At 40.5% G+C, this 12025-nt stretch overlaps 1 protein-coding gene across 1 annotated transcript; it reads left to right on the forward strand.

The window, feature by feature from the left end:
* The first annotated feature begins 6621 nt into the window (after positions 1–6621).
* LOC128527752 (guanylate kinase-like) lies at positions 6622–11481 on the forward strand. The gene is made up of 7 exons (XM_053500301.1): positions 6622–6733; positions 6843–6884; positions 7070–7166; positions 7308–7446; positions 9241–9325; positions 9400–9485; positions 9616–11481. The coding sequence occupies exons 1-7, from the start codon at positions 6622–6624 to the stop codon at positions 9646–9648; spliced, it is 594 nt and encodes a 197-aa protein (XP_053356276.1). The 3' UTR covers positions 9649–11481.
* Positions 11482–12025: the final 544 nt, after the last annotated feature.

Genomic DNA, 12025 nt, shown 5'->3' on the forward strand with positions numbered 1-12025 from the left:
ACACTAGCGGTTCACTCAGATACTTCGCTGCGAGTCCATTTAATGCTTTATACGTCAAAAGTAGTGTTTTAAAATCTAAATTCATCACAGGGAGCCAGTGGAGTGTGGCTAAGATAGGGGTGATGTGCTCGTATCTTCTGGCAATCTTGCCAATATTTCTGAGGTGAAAGGATGCTATCCTGATAATATTATCTACATGAGCTTAAAATGAAAGACTACGGTACAGTATAATCACACTGAGGTCTTTTACTGTTGCATTTGATGGAACAGAAAGGCCATTTAAAGTTACAGTGTGATCAAAAGGGTTTTGCTTTGTGGTCCTATGACTAGAAATTCTGTCTTAAGTAGATTAAGTAGAAGGAAGTTAATTAACATCCAGTCTCTTATATCCTGCACACATTGCTCAACTTTAGTAAGCTGGTTTTCCTCGTCTGGTTTTGCTGAGACATATAACTGTGTGTCGTCAGCATAACAATGAAAACTAATACCATGCTTATGTCTAATGTTGCCCAGAGAAGGCATGTAAAGAGAAAAAAGCAGCGGCCCTAAAACTGAACCCTGTGGAACACCAAACTCCACTAGAGAGCATGCAGAATAATCACCATTTAAATATACAAACTGATAACAGTCAAATAGGATCTGAGCCAGGAGAGAGAGGTTCCCTCAATTCCTACTACATTTTCTAATCTGTGAAGAAGAATACCATGATCAATGGTGTCAAAAGCTGCACTGAGGTAGAGTAACACAAGTTTAGTGACGCAACCCTGATGAGAGGTCAATAGGAGGTCAATTACTACTTACAGTGGTTAATCAATCGGAATGTAGGTCCTACCGTCGCCGCGCTCGGCGGTACCGTTTGGCTTTGTGCGTTTGCTGGCTTTTACCGTTGAGTGGCGCTATATAACTACAGACTGACGCCTCATGCCTTAGTTTATTCTCTGCTGGATTAATGAGACACGGAGTTTTAGAACTGCACGTAGTAGCGGATAAAATCAAGTAAAACATTGTAGTTAAACAAATTTATAATCACAGAACTAAAATGACGATACAAATGTAGAATTTAAATTAAATTAAATCTTATTAGGATCAAATTTAAACAAAATAAATGTTAACACAGTGAGCCTTTAAATTTTATCACGTGTAATTAGAAAAGACGCGTGTAGGGTTTTGTGTCGTCTTATATCTTGTGTTCTTTAAATTTATAGTAGATTTATTAACTAAAATAAATGACCATAAAAATTATAACATTGTCAGGACGTTCTACTGCGTCAGCTGATGTTGGTCATTCAGCCCCGCTTGTGTATATGCGTTATTATAAGAATGAAATGCAGTAGACTGTTATAATCTGTAAACGGGTTCGACCCATGTTGCACGGGCGGCACCATAAAGCATGGACACGAGGCGAGGTCTTACGGGAAAAGGGTAATTTATTTAGGTAAAATGGGGAAGGAAAGTGTTGAAGGAGGGAGAAAGGAAAGAATGGGATAAAGGTTGTGCATGTGCAGTTCCGGGGGCTGTGCCACACTGGCATGCGGGCACACAGCTGACGATAAGTGTTGGTGCGAGTGGCAGAACTGAGCACGCGGAGGCAGCGCTCCTGCACGCTCCCTCGTGACGGCGCTTCTCCCGCTGTCGATGGCTGGCGCGAGTTCTCGCTGACGCAAAAACCTAACCACACTTTTCCTCTTCGGCAGCGAGGGCGGGCACGGTGCGGGAGTGAAGATGCCGTGGGAGCTCGCGCAGCTCTTTCTCGCGCTGTCCTCAGCGCGGAGATCAAAGGGCGGAATTCTAGTGCCCTTGTTTAAAGTCCCCGGGGCGCGTCACATCTCCCCACTGACATGCTTTTTTTTTTATATTCTCCATTACATCACGTACTTCCCAGACCTCAGACAAACCTCCGCGCCTTGCTTTTATAATGCGGAGCAAGCCCGAGATCATATTAACGTTAATTATCGCCAGCCGGCACAAATAGGCGGCCCCGTTTCTTTTGCCGCCTATTCAGGGAGCCTACGGAGTGAGGGAGTAGTTATAGTAGATTTGGGCGTACACCCATCACACGCGCACGCCGTGGCAGATCATCATAATTGTCCTAAACTTGTATTTCATAAGGTTTTCCGAGCGGTGGTACAGCGCAACGGGGGTCATTATTTACTATTAAACATTAAACAAATTTACAAAAATTAATGCGTGCGATTAAGCGCTGATTCTACGTAGGAAAGTAAAGAAGAGGATCCTGAAGCTCAACATTCCGGAGACCAAACCCCATTTAAATTAAATTAACAAATATTGCATGTAAATAACAATAGCCCACGTTTAAAAAAGCATTTTTATTTAGATTATAAAAAAATAATCCTGCATCTGTTTTAGGTGTTCCAGCTGCCACTGTTCTAAAATTCAAATTAAATTAAATCTTATTAGGATCAAATTTAAGCACAATAAATGTTAACACAGTGAGCCTTTAGATTTTATCATTTGTAATTAGAAAAGAAGCGTGTAGGGATTTGTGTCATCTTATTTCTGGTGTTCTTTAAATTTATAGTAGATTTATTAACTGAAATAAATGACCATAAAATTAAAACAGTGTTAGGACGTTCTACTGAGTCAGCAGATGTCGGTCTTTCGGCCCCGCTTGTGTTTTTGCGTTATTATAAGAATGAAATGCAGTAGACTGTTATGATCTGTAACAGGTTTGACCCATGTTACCCAAACGACTCAGTTCAGGTGTAAGTAAATGGATAGAAAGTAAATGTCTGTGCTGTTTGGGGGAGGGACGTGCTAATGATTTGGTCGGCTCTGTGTGTGTGTGTGTGTGTGTGAGAGAGAGGGGTGTCGCGGTCGTTTTCAGTGAAACAAAGGCTCAGCTGAAAAATGTTAGGCACATCAGTCACTTAACCCCCAATAAAAGGTATTTGAGTGTTATGATAGTTGTAATATAACAGATGCGCACTGAATACTAAACCTAAACCAGGCACGGAGATTAATGAACCAAGATAGCCCCCATACCCGTTAAAAAAAAAAAAACCCAAATAATATTATTGTGTATAGACTGATTAAAAACAATGCAATTTATGCTATCATAAGGAAAATCTCAAATTCTTCCATTCCAATGATTAAAAAAGGTTACCATGTCAACTTTAGAATCTAGAATCCAGGAGATTAAAATTACACAAATTGAAATCACTGAAAGTCTCCAGAAGAGCCTCAGATTCAAGTGGTTTTTAAAGTGTGGAGAGGTCCATTACAGTTTCTCTGAATGTATAGGTGAGAACAGCCGATTCACACCTGGGGAGGGTGAATAATTTGTGTTTGAATGTTGTCTGGCATTGTAAAGCACTATAGTGACACTAAAAGAACAACCCAGGATTAATAGGAATTCTTATACTGCATAAACATTATTTAGCACAAAAAAAATCCTCGCGCTCGGGAAAACTATGCGTGCGGTTGAGCGCTGGTTAGACTATAGGAAATTAAAGCGGAGGGTTTTTATTTAGACTATTAAAAAAATAACCTGCGTCTATTTTTAGGCGTGCCAGCTGCCACTTTTTAGTTAGAAGTTTTCAATACAAAGCTTATAATGCCCACATGACATGACGGAATAAGGCACGGCTGGTGATGATTGGGAGGAGTGGATTTTACTACGCGGTGTGAGTGCAATGGCCATCCGTCTGCTCGCGCTGACTCTGCTCTCCGCGGATGGCCGTACCGCCCCCCTCCCACCTCTCGCTCCTTTGAAGTCCCCGGGGCGTGTTCCATTTGGCCTGCTTGCATGCCGCACTTCCGCGTTGTTGCACGCGCGCTGCATACAGAGCGCGTAGTAAAATCCACTGTAGCCCAACAAACCCCGAGTATTTTATAGCGCGGGGTGCAAGCCCGGGCATCGATAGCAACGATAGCTCACCAGTCATGTGTAATTCTGCCGTCCCGCTGCTTCGCATGTCTGAAGGGGAGGCCGCCTAACTAGTGAGCGAGGAGCGATATTGATTTGGGCGCACGCCGTGACAGGCTGAAAAAACTGTGTCAGATTAATGTGCAAAAACTATATAATAAAACTATATAAGACTACATGGCGTTATAAGACTCAACTTTTATTTAAGCGCACTCACAATAACGAAAAAACGTTGTGATTTTGTAAGTGTTGTAAGCTGCGCTGTTCTGTATTGTTTTTGGTGAACTTGAGCGCGTCAGAAAATGAACGCAAACGTTTTTTTAAATGGTCAGAGTCAGTCTGCTTGCTGTTTTCCCGACGCGTTCATAATCATTAATCTACTTCTGCCGGTGTGCTCTGGAAAACTCCATGCATGCGGCTGAGCGCTGATTAAAACTATGGAGTAAATTAAAGAGGAGAATCACGAGTCCTGAGCCCAAACCTCATTTAAATTAAATTAACAAATATTATAAGTAAAAAAACAATAGCCCACGTTTAGAAACCGTTTATAAATTCTTTCCGACATGAGTTGGCCCGGTGTTATGCGCAGAGCGCCGGGAGATTTCCTGAAGCTCAGAAATCACTGGGCATGTTTTCTAAATAGCCGCTATCTTTAATAACTGATGGAGGTTTTGAGCTGTATACACACGCATTCCTGCCTAAACAACTCTTAAAACTACACCTGTAACACAATAAACAGTAATATTTCAAACATTCTGCAGGCTGATATTTGGAGAAACGAAAGAATAATGAATAAACCAGTTGTTGGGTCAAAATAACCCAACCAGGTGTTCATTTGTAAACCACATCTCATATGAGCCAACATGAGCAACCCAACAATGTGTTTAAAGTACCTGAAATAATCCAGAACTTAAATAACAATAAACCGATACAGAGATACGCTGTATAACGGTCACTGTTGTATTTACGGCAACGAGCGAAAATGTCACTTTGAGCCACCTGGCGGCCATTTTACGAATGACTTTGAAATGCAACTGATTTATTTTGGCCGCTGACGTTTTTTACGCGGCGGTGAGCGCGACGGTAATAACCATTCCAATTGATCAACTACTGTAAACAAGTGCTGTCTCTGTGCTGTGATGAGGCCTAAATCCTGACTGATACAGTTTGTTCATGCTATTTCTATGTAGATATGAACATGCTGCGCTACTATCTTTTTCAGGATGTTTGAGATAAAGAGGTTTGATATTGGCCTGTATAATACAGTCTATTGTACTCTTGAATGCAGAATTTAGTACCGTCCTTATAAATAAGTTCACCCTGTTTAAAGATGATAGACAATCTGTTTGCTGTTGCTGCTTTGTCAGAAATACAATGAAATATACAGTATAACGCATTTCTCAGCTTCACCCTCACCTGATGTCCCGCGCTGTCAACTTTCTCTGGCTGGTCATCATTATTAAACCGTTTTAATTTTCCAGTCGATCATCAGTCCTTTCTGCTGTACTCCGTAGGATTTGTAGTCACTTGCTTTGAAGTCAAATGTGTGTTTGTCATTGTGCTCTCCATCAGTGGCTTGTTTAACATTGTCTCTCTTTGTGTGTCTGCAGTTATCATCTTTGTGCATTGAACTTTTGCCATAACTTCACCACTTGCTCTCATCCTCACTGGTGCTGTGGTCTTCACTGGTCCTGTTGTGGAGGTTTTCGGTACTTTCAAAGTTTCTTAACTTGTGTTTTCTGCTGAAATAATATAGTCAGTTACACTTTGATTCCCTGTTTTTTTGCATGGAGGTTAACTCTGTGTACAGGCTAATTATTATCTAGGCACTCAAAATCTGTAGAGGCTGCCTACCTTTAAGAGATAAAGTTTGTTCATACAGGTACTGTATAAGTTAAGCGTAGGCCCTGATAACGCCATGTCTTTAGTAAACATGTGGCCAACTAAGATCATAGTTGTTTTAATCTCCGTCAAAATACAATCTATTCCATCAGGTACCCGTTTCTCTCCAGGGGCCATAAACTGTTGAGGCAGACATTTTTGTGTATGATAAACAGGTAAATTGTAGTAAATCATACCGAGAAAACAAGCACACGCTCTGCATCTCAAAGCACACGCTCTGTATCCTGCTAAACTGGAACTGTAATTTCTTTTTATATATTAGCATCTTTCCGTGGAAGATAGGTCACATGGACATGAGCAGTGTGAGGACACACCTAACATGCAAACGTTAAGAAGAGTATAGTCACGGAAGGGCATTGGGCAGACGTACTTTGGAAACACACCTGTGCTTTTTTTTTCTCTTCTCTCTCTCATAGCCATGTCTCAGGAAGGTGAGTCTGATCATTCTGTTTCTGCGTGTGTGCGTGTGCGTGTGTGTTCCATGTGAGGTTGGAGAAAAAGTGTGTTTAAGGTAATAATTAGCCTCCTGAGCAGCAGCTCGTTAATTAGCGTGTATGCTAATAATATGCTAACAAGCTCAGGTGTTGGCTTGTCCTTGTTATTCACGTACAGCTTGAAGGTGAAACAGCTGTGGGCCGCATCCCAACCCACACCTCACCATGCTGAGTCGAGTCCCCTGTGATTGGTTACCATGACAACCAGGGTGCGACACGACCTACTGGTGTCTCTAGGACAGATTGGCATTAAGTCTTTATTAATTAGCATTAGGTTGGTTATCTTTGTGTTCTTACTGAACCTGTGTGTGTGTGTGTGTGTGTGTGTGTGTGTGTGTGATGGCAGGAACAAGGCTGGTGGTTATCAGCGGGCCCTCAGGTGCTGGGAAAAGCACTCTAATCAAAAAACTACTCGAAGGGTTCGATGACGTCTTCGAACGCAGGGTCCCCCGTAAGACACACACACACACACACACACACACACACTCACTTAACCCTATACATACAGACTTACAGACTGATGATGATGATGATTGGTGTGTTTTCTGTTTTTCTCTCAGATACGACACGAAAACCCCGTTCAGGAGAGGAGAATGGAAAAGGTGTGTGTGTGTGTGTGTGTGTCTATATATATATATACTGTATATTAGGCCTATCAATATTAACACATTAATGCATGTGATTTTAACCTTTTTTTTAAAGCATTACTATTTCTTTTCACACAAATGAATCCTATGACCAAATCTACCCGTGTGTGTGTGTGTGTGTGTGTGTGTGTGTGTTACAGACTATCACTTTGTGAGCAGGGAGGACATGCAGGCTGCAATCGCTAGAGGAGAGTTCATCGAGAGCGCAGAATTCTCAGGGAACATGTACGGAACAAGGTACACACACTGCTGTCTCTCTCTCTCTGTGTGTGTGTTCACTGTGTTAGCAGTTTGTTGCTAATTGTAATTACAGTGTTTTGCGTGTGTTCCTTAACACTCTCAGGTGTGTGTGTGTGTGTGTGTGTGTGTGTGTTACAGTAAAGCTGTGGTCCAGGCTATTCTGGACAAGAACCTGATTTGCATTATGGAAACGGGCACACAGGGAGTGAAGAACATGAAGAAAACTGATTACAAAACCATCTACATCGACATCCAACCTCCATCCATAGCAGTGCTGGTACACACACACACACACACACGCACGCACGCAAGCATGCACACACACACACACACACGCATACACATACCGGAGAAACCTGAAAGTCAGCTCAAACAACTCACACCCTGTTATTTTAAAACTTGTAATGTGAGTTTGATGTGATATGTGTGTGTGTGTGTGTGTGTGTGTGTGTGTCTAAGATTCTGGAAAAGATAGTAGCGGAGCAGCTATGCTCATTTCTACACAAAAAATCACAGAGACAGCACTCATTAAAGTAGTAAATGACCTCCTATTGGCCTCTGATCAGGGTTGTGTAACTATGCTTGTATTACTCGACCTCAGTGCAGCTTTTGACACCGTTGATCACACTATTCTTCTTCACAGATTAGAAAATGTAGTAGGAATTAAGGGTACAGCCCTCTCCTGGCTCAGATCCTATCTGACCCATCGTTATCAGTATGTAGACTTAAATGGTGATTATTCTGCATGTTCTCTAGTAGAGTTTGGCGTTCCGCAGGGTTCAGTTTTAGGTCCACTGCTTTTTTCCCTTTACATGCTTCCTCTGGGCAACATAATCCGTAAGCATGGTATTAGTTTTCATTGTTATGCTGACGATACACAGTTATATGTCTCAGCAAAACCAGATGAGATAAAACAGCTTACTAAAATTGAGCAATGTGTGCAGGACATAAGAAATTGGATGCTAATTAACTTCCTTCTGCTAAATCCGGATAAGACAGAAGTTCTAGTCATAGGACCGCATACAGCTAGGAGTAAAATTTTAGATCACACCGTAACTTTAGATGGCCTTTCTGTTCCATCAAATGCAACAGTGAAAGACCTTGGTGTGATTATGGATTCCAGCCTTTCATTTGAAGCTCATGTAGATAATATTACCAGGATAGCATTCTTTCACCTCAGAAATATTGCCAAGTTAAGGAATATATTGTCGCTAAACGATGCAGAAAAACTAGTTCATGCTTTTATCACCTCTAAGTTGGACTATTGTAATGCCTTACTGTCTGGTTGTTCAGCTAGATGCATAAACAAGCTTTAGCTAGTCCAGAATGTAGCAGCGAGAGTCCTCACTAGAACCAGAAGATATGAGCACATCACCCCTATCTTATCTTCACTGCATTGGCTCCCTGTGAAATTTCACATTGCTTTTAAAATACTACTCTTGACATATAAAGCATTAAATGGTCTTGCGCCACAGTACCTGAGCGAACTGCTAGTGTCTTACGATCCGCCATGCCTACTTCGATCAAAGGATGCAGGCTGCTTGTCAGTACCGCGTATTATGAAAACTACAGCTGGGGGCAGAGCTTTTTCTTACAAAGCCACAAAATTATGGAATAGTCTTCCAAATAGTATTCGGGACTCAGACACAGTCTCAGTGTTTAAGTCCAGGCTAAAAACCTATTTATTTAGCCAATCATTTTTATAACCATCAACTGTTATAGCTGAACTTCTAGCCTCCTAACACACAGTATGAGTGCAGATCAATCCCTGCTATCTGTTTTTACCCAGATGAGGATGGGTTCCCTGTTGAGTCTGGTTCCTCTCAAGGTTTCTTCCTATTACCATCTCAGGGAGTTTTTCCTTGCCACTGTCGCCCTCGGCTTGTTCACCAGGAACAAACTGACCATTTTGATTCATACAAATTCACATTTCATGCAAACTTAAATAATTCTTTTGATTGTGTAAAGCTGCTTTGCGGGAATGAAAATTGCTAAAAGCGCTATACAAATAAAATTGAATTGAATTGAAAAATTGTGTGTGTGTGTGTGTGTGTGTGTGTGTGTGTGTCAGGAGAAGAGGTTAAGGGCCAGAAAGACCGAGACTGAGGAGAGTTTACAGAAGCGACTCGAGGCTGCATGCGTGGACATAGAGTTCAGTAAGTGAGCGCGCACACACACACACAGTGAGCCCTTACCCGGTGTGTGTATGTGTGTATGCTGTGTGTTGCAGGTAAAGAGGCAGGTCAGTTCGACGTGGTGATCGTTAACGATGATCTGGACGAAGCGTACGAGAAATTAAAATCGGCTCTGCTCCAGGTCACACCCCTCACCTCACACTTACACTCCTGCGCTCTGATTGGTCAGGAGGAGTTGGTTCATTTGTTACGGTTTCCATAGTAACGGCTCATTCACAGAACGCCTCTGTTTCTTTGTTTATTTTAAACAGGAAATCCAAAAGGTGAAAAACACCAAAGCCTGAGGGTCCAACATCAAAGAGCAGCACTCCAAGACACCAACATTCCACACACACACACACACACACACTGTGCTTACACACTCCTCTCCCCCACACGAGGCTGATCTGAATGAATTAAAAAATAGTAAAATATTATGCAATATATTTAACAATACAATTCCATATATAGGAAACTAGTGCTTTTATTTATTAATATAGTGCAATATGAATGGACCATGTTTGGATATATACTGTAGCCTATATATTGCAATGAAGACAAAAACCATTATAATTATGTTTATAATTGTTTTATTGAAACATTATTGAAACTTTATGAATGTTTAATTATTCTACACACACTTTATCGGTGTGCTCTGATTAATGCCTATTTTGTTCAAATGAGATTTAGCCGTTTTCTACATCTATTACCTGCCAACTACCAACCAATTTCAAATCTTCCGCTACTCTTAAAAATACTTGAAAAAGTTGTTGCTGTTCAACTACAGTCCTATTTGTCATCTCATAATCTGTATGAATGTTTCCAATCTGGTTTTCACTCTTACCACAGTACCGAGACAGCGCTTCTTAAGGTTGTCAATGACCTTCTTATGGCCTCTGATGCTGGCTCTGTTAGCATTTTGATTCTGTTAGATCTTTTTTCTGCATTTGATACTATCTATCACAGTATTCTCATTTCACGACTCTCTGCTCTTGGTATCTCTGGAACTGCCTTATCCTGGTTCGCTTCTTATCTGTCTGACCGTCAACACTATATTACTACCTGCCAATCCGCCGTCTAAATCCTCTACCGCTCCTGTTTCTCATGGTGCTCCACAGGGTTCTGTCCTTGGCCCAATACTGTTCATTATCTACATGCTTCCTTTAGGTAAAATCATTCGCCGTCATGGTTTCAATTCCCACTGTTACGCAGACGACACTCAACTTTATATCAGTTTTTGACACTATACATCCTATAGATACATATAACATCCCTTTCCCACTAACTCTGTTTCTGCTTGTGTTGATGACATAAATGCCTGGATGACCAGTAACCTTCTCAAGCTCAATACTGATAAAACAGATTTTTTACTTGTTGATTCACCTAAAACCGTTGCTTCTTTCTGTACTGATACTGTTAACATTTCCGGGACCTTGGTTAGACCTTCCACCACGTAACAAATCTGGGTATAATTTTTGACTCCCATCTTTCCTTTCTACCTCACATTTCTTCATTTACTAAATCTGCCTTCTATCACCTCCGTAATATAGCTCGTCTACGGCCCTTCTTAGACACCAAGGATGCTGAGACACTGGTTCACGCTTTCATTACTTCTCGACTTGACTACTGTAATTCTCTTTTCTATAGTCTAACAAATACAACATTAAACCTCACTTATTCAAAGAAATCCTCACACATCACTCCCATCCTACACAAACTACATTGGCTACCTGTTCGCTCCCGCATTCAATACAAGATTCTCCTTATCACCTTCAAAGCACTCCATGGTCTTGCCCTCCTTTATATTTCGGATCTTATTCATACTTACTCCCCTGTTCGCACACTCCGATCTGCAGAAGATGGTCTACTGTTAATTTCTCGCCATAGACTAGCATCATTTGGAGGACGTGCATTTAGTATTTCTGCCCCTACATCCTGGAATTTTATTCCCAAACACATCCGTGATCTTTCTTCACTACAGGATTTTAAAACCCACCTTAAAACATATCTTTTCCCGTCCTGTTTTCCCAATCTTGGAATATGTGATTAAATAAATGCTACGGGTTTCATGTTTATCTGTGTTTTGTTTTTGTTGTTTTTCAGATGTCTCTTTCTATATATAAATATTTCTGTTATTGTAAAGCAGCCTTGAGTCTATTGAAAGGTGCTATATAAAATACAATTATTATTATTATTATTATTATTATTATTATTTTTCAAATGTGGCTCATTACCTCTAAATCTCAGGGATAGCTCATATTTGTCGTGTGTGACTCATATTTTTTGTTTTCTACGCATAAAGTAGACAGTACTTGTAAACTGTGCATTTGGATTTTCTGATATGTCGTGTAGAATTAAACTCATCATTACTTTTAAAACAATTACATTTTACTACTACGGAATAACAAGGCAAAAATGTAGAACTCACAAAATGTGCATATTATTATATATTATGTCCTTGATATAAAATGTATGTTTGCTGACAGAGAGGGTTTTCATCACGTGTCACTTCATTTTAGACTGTATAGTTAATGTATGAATACTTTTTCTTATTATTATTGTTATTATTATTATTATGGTCACACGTGATCTTATAAATCTGTTCTATTTCTTGCCTATATGATGTTTTAAAATTTTTTTGTGTCATTTGTGTATAGTTGGTTAAAATGAAATTAAATTGAG

The sequence above is a fragment of the Clarias gariepinus genome, chromosome 1 (genome assembly GCF_024256425.1).
Source record: "Clarias gariepinus isolate MV-2021 ecotype Netherlands chromosome 1, CGAR_prim_01v2, whole genome shotgun sequence".
Classification (NCBI taxonomy): domain Eukaryota; kingdom Metazoa; phylum Chordata; class Actinopteri; order Siluriformes; family Clariidae; genus Clarias; species Clarias gariepinus.